The following is a 20476-nucleotide window of genomic DNA, read 5'->3' on the forward strand; positions in this document are numbered from 1 at the left end:
CCTGTGAAGCTTGTGAAATTCATAAAGCTCTCCATTCATAAACATTGTAAAATAGTGACTTTCAGAATGGTTGGAGATGGCCTTATAACCCTTGATAGATTGATAAACAGCAATAATAGCTTCACTGAAGTCAGGGCTTTTGTCATTTATTCTTGGCATTATGTAAACGGACACCTGATTGCCCCAGAGCACCAAACTAACTGCCAAAAGTTATGTTTTTATAGAGTTAGTCAAAAATCTTCCTAATTAGCTAATCTTGTGCATTTCATTAGTAACACCTGGCTGCTAATTATTCCCTTAATGATGAGTCAAAGAAGGGTCAACAATGCAAATATTAACTCTTTGCATAAAATTTGCGCAATGTAATTGTCAATAAAAGCCTTTGATGTTTATAAAATGCTTCTAATTATACCTCAGTATACATTAGTAACATCTGACAAAAAGATCTAAAAACACTGAAGCAGCAGACTTTATGTAGATTTATATTATTGCCATTCTCAAAACTTAAAAAAAACCTCTATAGCTGTCGCAGTGCTTCTTTTCCAGCAGGTGGCAATACTGAGTGTTTCAGCGTTTTATTTGCCACAGAGAAACAATCCGCGTTGAAGACGATCAGCATGGATCATAAGCAAGATGTGTCCACATAAGTGATTGTTTACAGGTTTAGTGTGTTACATTTATGACAGAACTAAGTCTGAAATGGAGGGTAAGTATTATTCTGGAGATCGATGTGCTCTGTAAAGTAACCTGCTGTCTGAGTTCTGATAGTAATTTGATTATTAGTGTGTATTTGTTCCTGATTAGATGAAGTACTTTGTATCACTGGTAATAAACTAATAACAAACAAGAAATTAATGAAGTTTGACATTTATTGTGTTAAGAGTTGACAAGGTTTGTTGGAATATACTTTCTTTATCACATAATAAAAGGAACAACACAAATACAATGCACTAATGTTAACCTATTAATAATCAACATTATGGTGTAATTCCTCCCTCATAAACACCTCAATAAATGGTAAAAATTGGTTTAAAAAACAGCATGGCTTTGTTTCTGTTGTTGTTAAAGCAGTTTTACAAACAGGAAGGAAATTGACATTGTCGGAAACATACATGGACATATTCAGTACTGTGCAAGGCATGTTTAAAAAAAAAACGACGTTAAAAATTTACAACATAAAAAACATGCATTATTTTCTGACATGCAATTAAATTTTTTTTCCATTTATTTATATAACACCTTTATTTTGCCTCTAAATTATAACCGTTATTCAGATACAGACTGCCTGTTTAACCCTCATAAAGATTGTTTTTTTATTTAAGATTGTTTTTTTATGTAATCAGATGCCACAACCCCTGGAAGAAAAGGCAACTTAACAGGAAGTGCCAGAAAACTGAAGGATAACGCAGCAGACTGGCATAATTTAATCCTGAAATGGGATCGTCTGTGTGACGAAGGATCTACCATCGCAACCAAAATAGTCAACTTCAGACTGAGCAAAGAGTAAGACTTACGACATTTAAAGTGAAAGGTTTTGTTAAAGCTAAATTCTGTTTTTCCCTCATCCATGTTCTCTGAAGCAGGTCTGTGAAGGAGCCTGAGGTTATGATGGAGGGCCAGATTTCAGCTGCTGCAGAAAGAAGTGCATATTATAGCAACCCAGAGCTAGAGGAGGAATGCACCAAACTACAGAATGTTGTAGACAAAATGGTACGGGTTGAGTAACCAAAATGTCAGGTTCCATTATATATTACAGTTTCAGGTCCAGTGTATACTGCTTCAAGAGAACTAATCTAAATTGTAAATGGATATTTGTTACTGATTAGTATTGAGTTAGTCATAGCGAGTGTGGTTTATGACAGTGCCTGTTACATACAAAACGAGTCAATGTTTGTTTTTTGTTTTTGTTTTTTTTCTGTAAAGGCCCACATTCTGTCTAAAATGGAAAGAATGGTGTCTGTTGAGAAGGGGATATGTGAACTGGAGACATTTCAGTATGGAGAGAAAGGAAGACCAAAACCACTGTTTCACACTTGGTTTACAAATCATTTTGGTAATGTAATGATTTTCATTAAAAGGATACTGACATGTCATGTGCTACCACATAGGATTCTTTGGAGTAGCTGGTAAACCCTTAAAGATTTAATTGAAGAACCTACAAAAAGACTTTCCCATTTAGACAATGTTAATCATCCAAAAAACCCTTGATGAAATCTTTTTATTTTTATTACCCTGGTATTATATATATTTTACCATATACTTTACCAATAATATATATCTGGTTAGTGTTTGTGAACAAATTCATAGAAAATATGTTCAGCATAAAATCCAGTTTCTAACAATGTTTTTTTACACTTACAGCTGAAGTGTCTTCTGAGCTTTATGAGGCGTACAAGCAGGAGCTGGCCCTTAAGAGCACCATATTACGGGAAGTGGCCCACACAACAAACCCAGATCTCTGCATGGTGTATCTGTCCTGTTGGCTCTATCAACCCTACATCCAGGATAACACCAAACTTGTCCTAGAGAGCTTACTGATGGAGACTGGCTACAGAGCTGTCTAATTTATTTATTTGATTTGATTTCTGATTCAATGAAACATGCCAGTCTTTACGTTTGTACGGTGGTCAATGTAATAGTAAACAAATGTCTACCATTTATACAGTTTCTTGGTTATGGTATAAGCATTTTCTAATATTAAAATGTGTTTTTTGAAATGTCATTGGCATTAATTTATGGTTTTTAATTAAACCATAGAAAATGTATAAGTTGTTTACATGCAATTATATCATCTACAGGTACAAATTAAAACAAGATCCGAAAAATGACATTTCCTAATAAAGAATATTTAATGAGGTGTCCTAATATTTTTACATGACTGTAGTATGTATGTATGTGTGTATGTATGTATGTATGTACTGTATATGTATATATGTGTGACAGAAAGAGAGACATACAGACAGACATTATTTTATTTGGCACAATATTACATACTTTTAGATTTGTACTCAAACAATTCACATGTGGTTAATAATAATAACAAACCTATAGTAGTATAGCATTTTACAATTTACACAATTACACAAATTAGACAATTGACACCAAATCACAAGACTTTACCACATTGTTTTTATGATGTTACTCATGTGTCAGCAATCTTTAAGATGTTTTAATAAATAAATGAAAACAATCCTGGCTGTTTTTAGCTTTTTAAAATTCTGAGGCATGACTATTTTCTTTCGTTCAAGGAGATAAATGAGAAACTTTTTATTATGTAGGATGCATTTAACAAAAAGGTTATGCAGGCTTACCTTATCTACCTTATCTACATGGGGCAGAGGATGTACAGTAGCCAGAGTCCACACAAGGCTACACAGAGGATCCAGCTGTCTTTATAATGTCTTACTGAACAAAGTGCATGAGGAGTGACAATATTTTATATGTAATAATAAAATGATCCAGTATACTGCAATGGAATTACAATAGTATTACAATATCAATTCACTACGAACCACAATAAAGTTAAAACAATTAATGTGACATATATTTTTAGTAATCAAATAACTGAATAATAAATGAATTCTTTCAGATCATCCCTCTGTCACACTGGCCCACCAAAAATCTGAGTATTTTGAAGAAGAATAAATAAATATTAGTAAGCAAAAAATGGTGCAATATTGGTTAGTTTTTACCATAGTAAATAAATGTTAGTGTAAATGACTCGAGCAGCCGTAAAAGTGCTATTGGTATTTTGAATGATAAACAATAAACATATTTAAATGAATAAATAAATAAATACACACACCATCATAGGTCTTGTGGATTCCATGCCTCTACGGCTCAGAAAGAAGGATTTACCCAATAAAAGGCCAGTGGATTTAATGTTAGGGCCGATTATGTATGTGTGTCTTGGTTTTTTAAGAAATTTTCTTTCTGTGGTTTTCTCAGTTTGAATAACGGAAAAATAGAATAATTAAGAATTTTGATTAAATAGAAAACACAAAACAACAACCACAACAAAATCACATAGGTTGCTAAGATTAATACTAAGTGTAGTACTCATTATTATTTTGTATTTTATTTTAAATATAATTATAACATTAGATATAATATATAGGCATATAATAATAGCAGTAAACTGTAATAATAAGATTTAGTGCTTGGATTGAGTTAAAGTTAAGTTCATTTTAACACAATTAGTCAGCGTAGCATGCATGATTACATAAAGATTGCTTAGTGATTATAAATCGGTTAACTCATATTAAAAGGAGTCTACTAACATTTACTATAACATTTAAATAACAGCGATGATTTGGGCTGCAATTGGTTTCCAAGACCGGTGACAGTGAACATAAAAATGAACATTTTCCATTGTTTGTACGGTCACCAGATAAGAACATTTTTGAGCCACTTTGGGGTGAGTTGGACAAGTGAGTCAGGAAACCACCACCAGTATCACATAATGACCTGTCCACTGTTCTAGAAGAGAAATAGCTCAAAATCCCTCTAAACACTGTGCAGGGCTTAAACCTGTGAATCCCAAGACAAAATTATACTGTGGTGGCCACAAAATAGAGGCCCTACACTATACTATATACATGAAAATGACTTTATGTTACAGTTAACAGATGTTTCTCAATAAGCTATGTTTAGTAGCTAATGTTAAGGTATTGCTCCATTGTTATCTAAACATTCAAACTGATTTGAGGTCACTGGCATGCTTTCATCAACACAGGTGTAACTATATTATAGTTGTGTATTTGATTCTTATTTTGGAAATTTGGAAACAACTTCATTCCATTTCACTTTTCTCTCAAATATAATCCTTTCTCCTTTTTCAATGCTTTTTCTTTTAGTTTATCTAAAGCCACCTAAATCTATAGGACAAAACATGCTATCAATATTAATAAGCCTCACATCTCATTGCTTACTGGGTTTGGTATGGTCATGTTTACACTCCCCATATTTGGGAGGGTCATTCTGATCTTTAGGAATCAGATGAATAACATTATGGTCTGACCGGCCAAGTGGGGGTCTGCAAACACTTCTATAAGCACCAGGCACATGTCCATAACACCTATCCAGGGTGTTATTGCGTCTGGTTGGGCATGTGATGTATTGGCATAGGAGGTAGTCTATTAAAGTAGTGATGTTACACCTGTTGAAATCACCCAACAAGAAAACACGACCATAACCAGACCTCGCCAGAGCATTACAGTAAATACGAGTGATGTCAGCGGCAGCTTTATCAAAATTAGGCCCTGGTATATAAACATGGATGAAGGTGAGTGGTGGATCATCCTGAGGATGGTCATGTGGTTTAATAGACACATCCATTACCTCATAGTCTGGGGTATTGTCAGTGTATCTTACCGTCACATCACTTGCCCAATCCTGTTTCACAAGCATTATCATTCCCCCTCCTCTATTTTTTTGAGTAAGCACTGCATCACGATCAACCCTGTAAGATGTATATCCATCCACATCGATTGGGGAGGAGTTGTTTTTTAACCATGTCTCTGTGAAGAACATCACGTCACTGGCAAAGAATTCATCATTCTTCAACTTTTCTTTAATCTCCTTCATTTTGTTTGAAAGAGAACGCACGTTGGACATGGTTATTGTAGGAAGGCGGAATTCCTTTTTTCTTCTTTCCTCTTCTTTCCTCTTTTCTTCATTCCCCTTCAGTCTTTTGTTATTTGAATTGACAGCTGATTTCTGTTTACTTTTGTCACCAGTCTTGGTTTCACACATGACTTTTGTGGATATTAAAATAAACTCTTTTTTATTTCCATCATGCTTTTTGGTCTTTTTAGACTCCACGGAAATGGTGCCTCGTGTGTATCTTTGGTTGCCACACATCTCTGTAGCCAAATCAATGTGAATCTCGATTTCAGGGATTTCATTGAGCATCTCTCTGAAAGATAAATGTAGGTGATGGAATCCAGCAGTTGATCCAGACATTGTATTATTATTGTAGTCTAGTAAGCAGTTCTTATTCATGTTGCTTTTTCAATATATCATTTACATGCAATGATCAAAGAAACACTTATGTACTTACTGCAATTCAGTCAATTGCTTTTTAATTTTTTTGACAGCATCACGAATTTCACATGCTTTGTTCCTCAGATATTTGCTAGCTTCTGTCTGATGTTTGTTCTTAATCAGTTTTTCACAGTTGTCAATCAGATCTGGAAGTGAGAGCACCAGGCCAAGGGCTCCTCCTGCGACCTGCGAAGTGAAATTTCTTTTCATATTTTAATTTTATATTTTACATATTTTTAAAGATTAGGGTCTGTGCAAGCCACTTGTTTTCTTTCATTCTAAATTGGCAAACCATGTCTTCGTGTTGTTTTCACAGGAGCATTGTCATGCTGGAACAGTTTTGGACTTCTTACCTCTTAGCTCCAGTGAGATAAAATGTCAAGGTCACAATTTACAAATATATTCTATACAACTGTGCTTTCTATTTTGTGGCAAGAGCTTGGGGAAGCACACCATAAGGGTGTGATGGTCTTGTACATTTGGCCATGTTTACTGCCAATATTGTCATATTTCCCCAAAATTAATTCAACATTCAGAAAGCATGTATTAATTAAGTGTATGCTATAATTCAGTAACATAGTAATGTTGCCTGTAGGAGTTTATCAGTCTCTCAAATCATTTAGAGAGATTTTGGCCTTTTTAAAAAAAAAAAAAAAAATCCCTTAACAAATATTGCTTTACTTCATTAATGGTTAAGGGAATTTGTTTGTGCACATCTCTTTTCAGGTCCACAGCATCACAATTGAGTTGAGGTTCAGGCACTGACTTGGCCATTCCAACACCTTTTACTTTTTACTTCAGCCATTCATTATATTTTTTAGGTGTGCTGAGGATCAATGTCTCACATACGTTAAGCCAAATAACATCCCAGCAATAACTGGTGGACAGATGCGTCACATTTGTCCCATGAATATTTTGGTATAAAGTGGAGTTCATCATTGTCTTAATCACTGAAAGTTTCCCAGGATCTACAGTATGGCTGTGAAACAAGCCAATCCTCAGCCCTTCACCACAACGTTAGACAATTCATATGAGGCTCTCCATTTATCAGCAAAACTTTTCACAGTAGAATTGTCAGGATCTAGCATGAAATTTGGCCATGTGCTTTGTGTTTACGTTTCATGTTCACGTGTCTGCACTGCCCTTGTCTATTCCTTTCTGCCTCAGCACACCTGTCCCTTACAGTATGTGTCTAACTGTCATTAGTATTAGTATTCTTGTCTTTTGTTTTGTTTTGTCTGGTCTGTGGTTTTATTAATAAACCGTGGTATCCTGCATTTGGGTCTGTTTTTATCCTGCGTTCCGTGACAAGAATGATGAATTTCAAACGAGATAGCCTTATAACACCTTCCCAGATTGATGAGCAGCAACTGTTGCTCCTCTGGAGTCAGGGCTGGCATAATGTTTTCTTGGCATAGTATAAACACACACCTGAGTGCCACAGAACATCAAAAGTTCTAATTTAATAGAGATAATCTTAATTCTTGCTTAGCTTTTTGTGCATTTCATTAGTGTTTTTAATTGTTGCTTTTCTTTTGGGAAAAAATATGACTACATATTGATGTGTTTTTTTTGTTGTCACGTCAAGTTATTTGTTTGTTTATAGATGTTGGAGATGACTATTACTGTATAATGCTAAATAAGCCCTGAAAACAAAAAACAAAAAACAAAACAGTAACAGGTGTGTGTGTGTGTGTGTGTGTGTGTGTGTGTGTGTGTGTGTGTGTGTGTGTGTGTGTGTGTGTGTGTGTAGAAATACCTGGCCTGTTCCTTTTACCACAGCTTTCAATGCAATAGCAGCCATTCCTTCAGTAGTCAGAATAAGTGGAACATATTTTGCTCCTTTTTTAGCTGCTGTTTTTAGAAAGATTTCAGTAAATCCAATAAATGCTAACAAATTACCGACACCCTTGAATAACCCTTCGCTTGGAACAAACGATTGATGTGTATGAAAATATGTGTGGTCATTTCCCAAGAGGTAAGTTAGGCGACTTTGGGGCAGATCTCTCCCATTCCGTTTGGCCATGGCTCTTAAGATTCTTGCTGTGATTTCACACTGCACTTCATTGAAGTCATTAGTCAATTCACACTCCTCTGATAGTTGTTCCTGGAGACTTTCAATATGCTTCCAAATCTTTTCAACTTCCCCAGCAGTCTTCTCTGCATTTTTCATTGTTTCACTGGATTTCCAACACTCTAAAATCTTACAAGTAACACTGGTTACAGTACCAACTCCAGCTGTAACACCTGCTACTGTGGCCAGCAAGGGTGCAGCCAGGCCTCCTGTCAGAAAAGTTGCAATGCCTGCTCCAAACAGGACAGCAGACCCAACCACTGCTGCTGTGTTTCCCACCAACTGGCCGGCAGTCATAACTTCCGTCATCTTCTCCAGTTCTTTTGCCAATTTCATGAGGTGTTCTGCACATTCCTCCTGCTTCTCCATCCATTTGACCAGCTCATTGTACAATATGTCTTCCACACCCATAGTAGAAGAGAAAATGAAGGAACTGAAATTAGAAAAAAATATGTTTAGGGTTATATAGATTCTGAAAAAGTAAATGTCTTTGACATTTAAAACCAGAAAGTAATCACATTGTTTCACAGAAGCAAAAAGTTACTATGCTGTTGGGGCTCTTGGGGGAGCATGAAAATGAAGGCAGAAAGACTGTGATAAGTTTATATGCCACCAGCAAGATCCATTTATGAACTGTAATGCATTGTAATAAAGACATATACAAAGATGGAGAATTTCTGCTGTTGGGGAAGCTAATAGTAATTGAGGACATGGACAGTGCACTTGATACAGATAATAGAGTACATAATGTGCAGAAATGTTTCTTCCTGAGATTATACAATGTCATGCACTCAGGAGCAGAAATATGGGAAGGCATTTTACAGTACACTGGGGTTACTAAAATCTCAAAGATTTGCTAAGACATCATGTCAAAATAATGGCTGTTAACTGATATTGTGCTGATTATAATAATTGTACTTCATTTAAATATTAAACATGGATCTAAATATTTTTAACTGTAGTATAAATGATGGGTTAATATTAATAGGGTAGTTCTAATAATTTATTTAGCACCTCATTCATTAGGACTTGTATGGTGGCTGAACCACATAGTCTAAGCCTAATAATAAACAGATTACAAACATGTAATATAACAAAGAAAAGCATAGGATACATTTATTTGTTTGTTTGTAAGCTTCCTTACATATTCATTGCTCATTGGAAGACCAGTTTAGTACAAGACTCTTCTCTGTTCTGGCACCAAGGTGGTGGAATCAACTTTCCCTTGGGGTCCGGACAGCTGAGTCACTGGCTATTTTCACTGACCTACTTATTCAGGAAACACTTCAACTAGCACTTCTTTCCCTATCTTTTGCATTTATAAAAAAAACAAACAAACAAAAAAACAAAAAACAAAAAAAAAACTTTGACACTTTTTCAAAATATTGATGTATTTAAACATTAACATTAACTATTGGCACCTTCAAAGCTGAAGTATCTTTGGGAAATAACAGGCTAAAATCCTCATTAGAAATAGAATCTTTCGGAAAAATAATAAATACATTAAAATTTTATAAAAAGCTCCACAAAAAAAAAAAATAACAGAGCTTTCAAATAGTAGATAGATGATTAAAACTGAATAACAGAATACAGCAACCTATACAAAAATACAGTACAAAGAAAAGTAGCACAGACTTACATAACACAGCTGAGAGGCACAGGGAGTCAGTGGAACAGACTGATTCACTTGTGTTTTCATGACCTAAAATAACTTTGTGTACGTGATTCATGATCATGATCTATGCTTTTTATCTAATTCACAAACATAAGAGATCTTAATTACAGTTGTTTCATTCTATGTTTTTTTTTTCTTTCTTTTTTCTTATTTATTTCAATAATCAACACTAACAGTTAACACGAGCAAAACTCACATTTAGGTACTATTCAAAATTAAAATAAAATTATATTTATAGAAATAACATTTTTCAACAGTGAACGAAAATGTGTTTAAAATATGTCTAGATTTGTATTTGCACTTTCTGTGCAGCTCCTCTCTATGCTGAAAGGATTTATGATTTTAAGGTTATGAATGTATTGTCCAAAAGCACAGAACTTCAATTTTTTTTTGTTATGTTGGCTTTGTAGAAGCCAACATTCTGTTTTTCTATTTAAGCTTAGACAACAATTTATAAAGAGTTACTCCTCCTAGGGCTTTCGAGCCACATGCACCAAATTCGGGTATGTTGTAGATCCTGGTCTGAAATTTATTGCTTTTCTAAGCTATCTGACTCCTAGTACTTCCGGTACCGGGTCTCAAATTGGCCTTTTTCCCCATTATAAACCTTGGAGGTTTATAACTCTGCAAGCTTTCAGTGTACCGACTGGCCTTTCTGTTGGGCAGCAGCCCCGCCCCCAATATATGCAAAATCAAAAAAAAATTTTTACAACATGGACATGTGACATATCAAAACACTCAGAACAATGAGGGGAACTTTCTCACAGGTATTCTGGTCACGTCACGTGACGTCACATGAAAAAAAATAATTAGCATAACATGGACATGTGACATATTAAAACACTCAGCCCAATGTGGGGAACTTCCTCAAAAGTATTCAGATGACGTCACATGCTCGTCTCCACTTACATCCAAATGTTTTGGCTCCCTAGCTTTCTGTCTACTTGCTTCCAAATGTAACACTGACCCTTATGTCAACTCGCCTCCAAAAAGCACCGGCCTTTGCGAATAATTCCATCGTCAAAGCCAACATCAAAGTTTGTCGCAACAAACTGTTTTTTTTTTTCTGTATGAAAACACATTGCACATTTTTTTTCCACTGTACATACAACTGCCTATTATATATGTGTTCATTTCTTATCATTGCCATTCTGATTACACTGTGGAGCTCCTGTAACAGAAAAAATTCCTCGTACCTGTATGTGAAAACATACTTGGCAATAAAGACCGTTCTGATTTCTGATATACACTTTGGCGCCTCCTGCTGGATCCTGGTTGCACTGCATCCACATTGGTGGCCAATGTTCTTCATTTCTCGTATGCGACATATCGAGATGGATTCGAAACATAACTCAAATGTTCATACATAATATAAATATATATCTCACAGGTAAGTCTGTCAACCCTAAAGGAGAATAGATGCAATATATAAAGACTTATTCAACAATTTCCCCTGTTTTTTACATTAAGTGGAATATAAATATCCATTCCACTTACAGTATATCCTTAGAAACGTTTGAAGATGTTTGATAATGTTTTATGTACATGGTACTTTTTATATACCTCACCCCTCATTAAGAAACCCTTAACACACTATAGCTTGGTTCCTCTCCCTCTTTATATAGCTAACAGCTGAGTAGTATTAAATAAATAAAATAGTTGTAAATAAACTCATAGTTTACTTTAATAAATGTTTTCATTTGCTCCTATTACAGTCTCCATCAATCCATCCATTTTCTAATTCTGATTATTTTAGTCATTAGGATGTCTATATCATTTTCCTTGAACATCTGCATGAAGAAATATGCACTTTAATAAGATCTTATTTGACCCTTGTAGAACTAAAAAAGAAACACAAACAGTATGAAGCAATTAATAATTTATTATAAATGGTTGCTAAGGTTAAAACCCAGTGTAATACTTAGGTGATTCACAAAACAAAGTGGGCTCTCTTAGCTGTCTCTTTTAGATGAATGTTGAGTAAAATGGTCATTGCTACCGGTTAGATGGATTTGTAATCCGTATACATTTTGTCGATAAACTTTGCAATAGTTAAAGTAAATAAAAACCTCACATGGTATTACCTCAAAACTTGCTGTGTGGCACCTGCTAATCTACAGGTCTATATTATGAACATATTAATTTTCTGATTTATGAACCACAAATTTTATATTAGCACCATATAATAAGAGTAGTAATAGTAATAACATCTGTGACTAGGACAGTAAGTCTTTGTGGAATATCAAGAGCCACAGCATCCATTTGACTGTGCCATAACCTATATATAGTGTGCTGCTAGCTATTGAGAAACATTCTAACCGTAAAATGTTTTTCTACTGTAAAAAGATAGCAGTAAGTTACAGTTAACAGATGTTTCTTAATAAGTTACATTTTAGCAGCTAATTGATTTGAGGTTTGGCATTTAATAAACCTAGGTGTAGCTTTATTATAGGTATATTTTTGATTTTTTGATTTTTTTTAAACATTACAGGTACAGTAAGTTTCAAATTTGTCCGATAAAATAAATTCTTCCTTTCATTGCATGATTTTTTCAACCCAAAACACGTAAACCTGTGGGCTTAGCATTTGAGTGTTTTTTTTAATGACCAAAAATTGACATTGTCTAAAATTCATTAAATTTGCAGAATATCAAGACATACATTGTGGTTTGATAAGTTGTGGCACAGAGCAGGAGTTACGTGATGTTAGGCAAGTGGTACAAGCAACTTCTCCTGTGAGACTCGATGACCAAGAGGATTAAAACAGATGAGAACTTTTGTTAAGTATAACTTCCTCAGTTAATTTCTTAATTCAGTTTATTCACACAAAACAAAAACAACAACAACAAAAAAAAACAATCGCGAAATTCTAGAACTACTTACATGTGCAAATTGTCATTCTCACACAAGAATGTCACTAAAACAAGTAATCACACGATCCCTCACAGCCCAGCACCTGCAGTCCTGTATGCGTATTGTGCTGACAACATATACACACGATTTTTTAATGTTTGCCAATTATTGGGATGGCTGTTGTTGTATAAGTAGGCATAGTAAAATACTTAATTTTGACAAAAAATACCATGAAACAATGTTACTTTCCTTATTGTGAAAATTTTTGTTTTTATTCTGTGCCCTTAAGTTTCTGTTAAATTATGATGATATGGCTCGCTGATTTACCTATTTGAATGTAGAAAAAGTCTATTTTGGCATCTTACAATGCTCTGATGTTACGTAGTTTCAAAATACAACACAAGCATGTTTAAATATAAGGGAAAAAAGCTTCCTTGTGTGTCTTATAATGCAAAAATACAACATATGGGCTCTTATATTGTTGTTGTGTCATCCCTCATATTGCAAGCCATATCTCTCTGGCTCCTCATTTGGGATTCTTTTCATGAACTGGTCTCTATGACTAATTGAATATCCTTGACCTAAGGACAGAAAAACATACTTTTTTAGGGACATTCTTAGTATACAAAAATATACATAGGGACACTCTAAGCTCAGGAAATCAGAACTGGGGACACACTAATGATACAAAAACAGACATGGGAACCCATAAGGACACATATATTTTGACACCTGGTGACACAAAAACAGACCTGGGGACACTTTATGGGCACAATAGAATACGTGTGGACAGCCTAAGGACACTAAACAGACCTGGGAACACTTTAAGGACACAATAGTATACCTAGGGACACAAGGACACAAAATGGACCTGGCGATACCCCAAGGACACAAAAACTTAGCTGAGTGCACCCTAAGAACAAAAATAAATTTTCAGGGGACACACTAAAGACACAAGAACAGACCTGGGGACACCCTAAGGACACAAAAACAGACATGGGGACACCCTAAAGACACAAAAACGTACCTGGGGCACACAAAGAAAACAAAAACAGTCCTAGGAACACACTAAAGTCACAAAAACAGACCTGGGGACCTTAAAGTATCCCCAGGTCAGATTTTGTATACATACAATTTCTGTGTCCTGAAAGAGACCTGGAGACACTATATATACAAAATCCGACCTGGGGATACTTTAAGGACACAAAAACAGAGATGAGGACAGCCTAAGGACACAATAACATAGCTGGGGACACCCTAAAAATACAAAAATATATTTGGGAACATTCCAAAATAAAAAAAAACAAAACATAACTTTGGACACCCTAAGGCATGCCTCACGTGCTACAAAAAAATCGCCTGTGCAATTTACCACTGTAGCATGCATGTGATACAGTTTTGCATGTTCATAACACAGCCGTAAAGTGATTTTGTTGTGCTTGTTTGTGTGTGTGAAATGGTTCACTGCTATTAAACTTGGTAGTTGCAGTCTATTGTCTGATTAAAACTTGTGTCGTGGCTTAATTGAGTCATTTTGTCCAAATCTAATTAAAACTTGGAAGAGTGGCACCACTGGTTTGAAGCCTGGGGACACCCTAAGTCCCTATTTAAATAGCACGCAAGGTGAATTTAATGAAAAGTGGATTCAGATGAATTTCTCAGTCCAAAAAATTTAGGTCAGTCGATTTAGCGTTTTTTGGCCAAAAAACTGACATTGTCTGATCTTCTCACTCTCACTCACTCATTTTCTACCGCTTTATCCGAACTACCTCGGGTCACGGGCATTGTCTGATCTTTCCTAAGTTAAAAGATTAGTATCAATGAATATGAGCTCGTTGTCTTTGCTAAGAAATGCTCTAAATTTAAATTTGGTCTTTTAACATATATAAATATATATACAGTGGCATGCAAAAGTTTGGGCACCCCTGGTAAAAAATCTCTGTTTATGTGAATATTTAAGCAAGTGGAAGATGAATTGCTCTCCAAAAGGCATTTATTTGAACATGAAACTTTTTGCAAAATTTTAAGCAACAATTTCAGTGTATTGTTTATGTTACTTTCCAACAAATTCTTGTAGCAAACATAACACCATCTGTAAAAAAAGCTGAAGTTGAAAAGAGAATGACTTCTACAAATAGTTAATGATCCTAAACACACTTTAAAATCCACGATGTACTAACTCAAGTGGCGTAAGCTAAAGGTTTTGCCATGGCCCTCACAGTCTCCTGACCTATACATGTGGATAGATGCCTCAAAAAAGCAGTGCGTGCAACATGGCCCATTAATTTTACAGAACTAGAAGACTTGTAAGGAAGAATGGGCGAAAATCCCTCAAACAAGAAATGAAAAACACTTGGCTGGTTACAAAAAGCATTTACAAGCTGTGATACTTGCCAAAGAGCTAGAAAGGGTCAAAAGGTACAGTACTATTGCCATAGGTACTACTATGCGGGGTGCCCAAATGTTTGCTGCGGGGCCTTTTTCTTTTGTTATTTAGAAAATGTAAAAATAAAAATGTTTTTTTTTTTTTTAATATAAAGGGAATGTATCCTCTGTCATTATGCCTTTTTGAAATCATCTTCCAGTTGCTTAACTGTTGAAATAACCAGACATTTTGACCAGGGGTGCCAAATCTTTTACATGCCACTGCAAATAAGCCATTACCAACAAGTTAAGATGAGGGCAATGTGTAAATGTTAACAATAAGGCGTGCTGTAACTTTTAATCATGTCTGACAAATCTTTAACATGTCTGTCAGATTCAAACCAAATTTCCAAATAGCCAACTTTTCTGTGTTTATTTCTATATCGCGTTTTGTCTCGGTTTATAAGGTGCGCTGCACTGCGCATGCTCTTAAACTTTAATTACGTCAGTAAAGTAAGACAACGGGTTCATTTAGTTGGGTCCGAAAATGCCGCGGAAGAAACTTAGCAAATCCAAACAGAAATTTAAAAACAAAAAGAACGACACGTCGAAAATCATCCACTGCGTTGAGGAAGAGTCTATCGGAACGATGCGTAAAGAGTTTCCCGAAAAGCCGCATGTGTGTGAACGCGACACACACAAGCAGAAGTGCGCAAAGTCCACTGGCCGCAAACAGAAGACATCTAAACAAGTGCATTTCGCTGTGATGCCTGACAAATACGAGCCTCTAGAGGAGGACACAGACGAAAACCTCAAGAAAAATCGGGAGAAACATAAAAGATTCAGGAAAGTATGTGTACTTAAACCTAACTTAGTAGTTTAGATTTTCTTTCTGAATAGTTTTTTTTTTCAGGCTGTTTGGTCTTAAAGTTACTAAAGAATGAATTTTCTGCACTAGTTGGGATAGAAACAGTGAAAGGAGGCCAGTATAAACGTTTCTTAATATTGGGGCAGTGATAAGGTTATATTTCTGACCAATAATTATAATAATAAGAATCGTCAGGAGCTTGATTGCCAAGTGCGCATGCGCATTCAAGGAATTTGTTTTAGTGTCAAACACTTCCAGTATACAGAGATGACAAATTTCTATAAAGACACATATGTAAATACTTACAGTATAAAAAAAACAATCAATTGAAAAATAAATAAATTGCATGTACAGTTGTGCTTTAGATGATTTAGATGTTGGAATTGAATAGAATGGAATGCAGGGATATACTAGGATTATATATAAGATTATTGTTATTACATAATCAGGGAAGATTTAACTGTTCATGAGGTACATTGACTGGGGGAGGAAATTGTTCTTGTGCCTGGTTGTGCTGGTATTTGGGGCTCTGTAGCACCGGCCAGATGGTAAAGGTTGAAAATGAGAATGACTTGGATATGAGGGATCCAGATTGATTTTCTGAGCCCTTTTATTCACTCTGGATATATTCAGTTCTTGAAAGGTAGGCAGGGGAACACCAATAATCCTTTGAGCAGTCCGAACTGGTCTCTGATTTTGTAGCTGAAGTCCCCGTCTGCTTCAAACACTTGAACACCAACATCGGGGACAGCTGGTCAGCACAGGTTTTCAGATAGGCTGGTAACACCGCCTGGGCTTGATGCCTTTCTTCTTTTGTTCTTTCTCAAGACCTTTTGCACATCTTCAGTGATCTGGAGTGCAGCAGAGGGGGAGAGGATGGTTATTGAAGAAGTTAAAGGTTGTGTAAAAAGATGGTCAGAACAGGTGTGGGGGGTTCCGAATGTACAATAAAACTCAATCAGAGAGTGAAGAACGGTGCCATGCCATCTGTGGCGCCATTACAAGAAATTATTAATAATAATAATTTATAATAATTTTATTTAATAATGTATTAATTAAATCAAATGAATGATAAAAATAAATGTAACCCCTTAATCGCAACAAAACCTATATTTTACTTCCTTGACTTAGGTTATGTTCCTTGCTTCTATGTCAGCATGCAATACCACTGACATGATATAAACAATATTATTATTCAGAACTGCAGACACTAGTAATACTTAAGCTTTTGTTTATAAATGGGCAGTCATGGCCTAATGGTTAAAGAGTCTGACTCGTAACCCGAAGGTTATGGGTTCAAGTCTCGGGCCAGCCACGACTGAGGTGCCATTGAGCAAGGCACCGAATCCCCCCAACTGCTCCCCGGGCGCCGCAGCATAGATGGCTGCCCACTGCACCGGGTGTGTGTTCACTGCTGTGTGTGTGCACTTTTGGATGGGTTAAATGCAGAGAATGAATTCTGAGTATGGGTCACCATACTTAGCCGTATGTCACGTCACTATCACTATTAAATTGATTTAGCATATATATGTATATGGTTCGGATAAGCGGTAGAGAATAAATGAACGAATGTATATGCCAGCATTAGTGACACCAATACTTCTAAATAAGATTGAAGTATTAAGATTAATATAAAATATTAATAAAAAGAAGTAAATGGTTCAAAACTACTTTGGGCCATAAAACATGGAAAACATTTGTAAAATGTAGAATGTAATTTAAAAATAAAAAAGAAAGAAAAAACTAGAAACTCCAAACAGACTGTAGACTGAGTTCATGGTTGAACTTTGTACCTTGGAACTGCACCAATGTTCCATGCATCTCTCATAATATTTTATTATGAATTATGAAATATTTCCATTTCAAATGAATTGTCAGTGCTAATTTATAAGCTTTCTTTGCAACTTGAGAGTGATTCTTGTTGGGCCCGTTGTGCAAAACCTGTTTGCAAGCACATGTATTTTAAAATGGCTATGTTAGATAATGCAACGGACCATTGGTTGTCATTGTATATTTGACACATTGAGCATCTGAATTTGCTCAGAATACACTATATCGGGCATCACCAAATGGCGGCCCACGGTCCGGATCCGGACCGAGTGACGGGTCTGCCCGGACCCATTAAAATTCTAATATTATCATATTAAGCATCTCCTTATTATAATCTAATATTATAAGATTATATAATCTCTTTGATATTAATAAAAAAGATCAATCTTACGTTCATGCGCAGTTAATCTAGCTATTACGAGAAGAGTGTCATCAAAAGCCAAGCCAAAAACAGATTTTCTGTTCCATACTCCAGAGCAGAAGGTGGCAGTAATGCACCTAATTACGCTGGCAGGACAATTAATATTCAAACTGCTGGCAAGACAGTTACAGGCCCATTTCTCTCACTAGGAACGAAAGGGAGTAAGGAGAGGTGGAAAGGAGAGAGGAAATCAGGGACCTGCCCTGTACTATTTTACTTGAAATGTTCTTTTGCCTAAGGTTCCTGTGTTATTAATGTAGTTAATGTTTAAAAAAGGGGGCAGCTCAAAAGTCTTTTGTTTGATTTTTTTCTTAAAGATTAAAAGCACTTTTATTTTATTCAGAAGATTCTGAATGTTTTGCATTACTTGAAATATAGGCCCTAAGTTCAGGCTGCTCAAAGCTGTGTTTGCACTTTTTATTTATTTTATTCAGAAGAACTTCAGTGTCTGTTACTTGACATGTAGTAAAGACAACTACAGGATTGTTTTCCATTCAAGTGCCATACAAGTTTAGACTTTGAAAACACTTGAAATTTAACAATAAATTATATAGAAATGTATGTGTTATTGATTTTATTAACATGAGGGTACACTTTTTTAAGTGACAGTAAAAGATTCGGACCTTTCCTGGGAGGAAATTTTACTAACTTGACCTCTTTGAATTTTAATTGAATACCCCTGCACTATATGATCCCACAAAGTTGGAAGCACTGAGCTGTCTGGAAGCACTGTGATGTTTAGAATGTCATTGTGTGAAGCATTACAGCTAACCATCACAAAGGGGCTCAAACACATAAGCTCAATGAATATGTGTTTTTTCCAAAGGTGAAGTGAAAGAACTTAGGTGGCCTGCACAAACCCTGACTAAACCCCACTGAATACAACTGGGCTAAATCTGAATGTCAGCTGCGCATCAGGCCTCATTGCTAACATCAGTGCCTGACTTCGTTAATGCCCTTTGACAATCAGCCATACAGCCATCTTCCAAAAACTAATGTAATGCTCTGTGAATATTATGAATACATCTGCGTGTAGTTGTAAGGCTGGTGAGATGTATTATTATATAAAATATATACATGTGTAGGATTATATAAAATTAGTCTTCCTTTGACAAAAGCACAATTTGGGCTTGACCTACACTACAGACCTTGACCTATGCTCTTTCCTATTAGGGGTATTTGTATATTCTTGCTTTTATTCCTGGAGTGAAACTTGAGAAATCCATCTAAGCTTTTTTTTTTTTTTTTTTTTTTTTTAAACACAATCAGATATATATTTTTAAAATAATTAAATTATTGTTTTGTTGTCATCTTGAAGGAATTAACTAAAACTGATTTAGTAATCTCTCTCTCTCTCTCTCTCTCTCTCTCACACACACACACACACACACACTCCCCCCCCCTCTCTCTCACACACACTCTTTCTCCCTCTCTCTCTTTCTTTTCAAGAACGTTTCAAAAGCTCTTCGCTTCACCTGGAAGTGTCTGGTCGTGGGACTGCAGAGTTTCAGCAAATCATACTCCGGGCCACTTAGTGTAGCTACCACACTGGTGCCTGAAATCCAGAGGACAAGGCCTAAAGCATGATGAAAAAAAATTGATAGTGAACCAACCCTCTATCAGTATCTTATGAAATGTAAAGGTACTATGCTTGACAGGATTTCTGTATCTTTTTTGATGTGATTGGTTCTTAAACAGTGCTGGTAAAATGTGAGTGTCACTCACAAATTGCTCCTGTTCATCTTAAACACCTACAGGTCTGAACTTAATTTCTCATAATTGATGACTAATCCTGTCACGCCTGAAGAAAACATACTCTGTGAACTGGATTAGAATCTTGTTTGTTAGAAAGCAGGAGTACTTCTCCTTTTTAAGCAAATAGCTGTGATAATATGAAGTTATTTTTCATCTTTTATTTTTTTGTGGTCGCTTGTCTTCATGTCAATCTTAAAGGAATACTCATGAATTTATACAGGGGTCGTGTAAACAGATCATTATCAAGTCAAGGATGTGATTTTTCTCCTAGTGACACTAACCTAATCTGTAAATTTGATTTCATCTGTTAATCATCACATTTCATTATAAATGTTTAAGTCTACTATAGTTAGGAATTTCTTGCACAAAGGTATGTGTTTTGTTAGTTTTTTTTTTATATAATTATAAACTGGAAACATTTAGAAATACTAACATTGCCATAAAAATTGTATAATGATAGAAAATATGTCTCTATTTCTAGAGCTGGGAATGTTTACTACAGATGTTTTGCTGCAATCTTTTAAGCAATGAAAAATCTCGCTTGAACATTTAATGCAAACCTTATCGTGTCATAAAATGGGGTGGAACTGTG

The 20476-nt window shown here is 35.5% G+C and overlaps 3 protein-coding genes across 5 annotated transcripts; 2 read left to right on the forward strand and 1 right to left on the reverse strand.

Moving 5' to 3' along the window:
- The first annotated feature begins 548 nt into the window (after window positions 1-548).
- LOC113659311 (cyclin-dependent kinase 2 interacting protein) lies at window positions 549-2828 on the forward strand. 2 transcript variants are annotated; one of them, XM_027172005.2, is made up of 5 exons: window positions 549-706; window positions 1344-1503; window positions 1581-1710; window positions 1924-2053; window positions 2362-2828. In XM_027172005.2, the coding sequence occupies exons 1-5, from the start codon at window positions 700-702 to the stop codon at window positions 2562-2564; spliced, it is 630 nt and encodes a 209-aa protein (XP_027027806.2). In that variant the 5' UTR covers window positions 549-699; the 3' UTR covers window positions 2565-2828. The 2 variants fall into 2 exon arrangements, with proteins under 2 accessions (XP_027027806.2, XP_027027808.2); XM_027172007.2 differs by having other exon boundaries at window positions 1584-1710.
- Window positions 2829-2867: 39 nt separating this feature from the next.
- Window positions 2868-9816, reverse strand: LOC125146069. The gene is made up of 4 exons (XM_047821815.1): window positions 9759-9816; window positions 7805-8552; window positions 6062-6231; window positions 2868-5917 (listed from the first exon to the last, which is right to left on the reverse strand). Exons 2-4 carry the CDS (start codon window positions 8528-8530, stop codon window positions 4921-4923), a joined length of 1893 nt encoding a protein of 630 aa, XP_047677771.1. The 5' UTR covers window positions 8531-8552; window positions 9759-9816; the 3' UTR covers window positions 2868-4920.
- A 5677-nt stretch (window positions 9817-15493) lies between these two features.
- c12h1orf115 (chromosome 12 C1orf115 homolog) lies at window positions 15494-20476 on the forward strand. Of its 2 annotated transcripts, XM_027171972.2 has the most exons (3): window positions 15494-15860; window positions 19579-19716; window positions 19747-20476. In XM_027171972.2, the coding sequence occupies exons 1-2, from the start codon at window positions 15558-15560 to the stop codon at window positions 19714-19716; spliced, it is 441 nt and encodes a 146-aa protein (XP_027027773.2). In that variant the 5' UTR covers window positions 15494-15557; the 3' UTR covers window positions 19747-20476. The 2 variants fall into 2 exon arrangements, with proteins under 2 accessions (XP_027027773.2, XP_027027774.2); XM_027171973.2 differs by having other exon boundaries at window positions 15495-15860; window positions 19579-20476.

The sequence above is a fragment of the Tachysurus fulvidraco genome, chromosome 12, assembly GCF_022655615.1.
Source record: "Tachysurus fulvidraco isolate hzauxx_2018 chromosome 12, HZAU_PFXX_2.0, whole genome shotgun sequence".
Taxonomy (NCBI): Eukaryota; Metazoa; Chordata; class Actinopteri; order Siluriformes; family Bagridae; genus Tachysurus; species Tachysurus fulvidraco.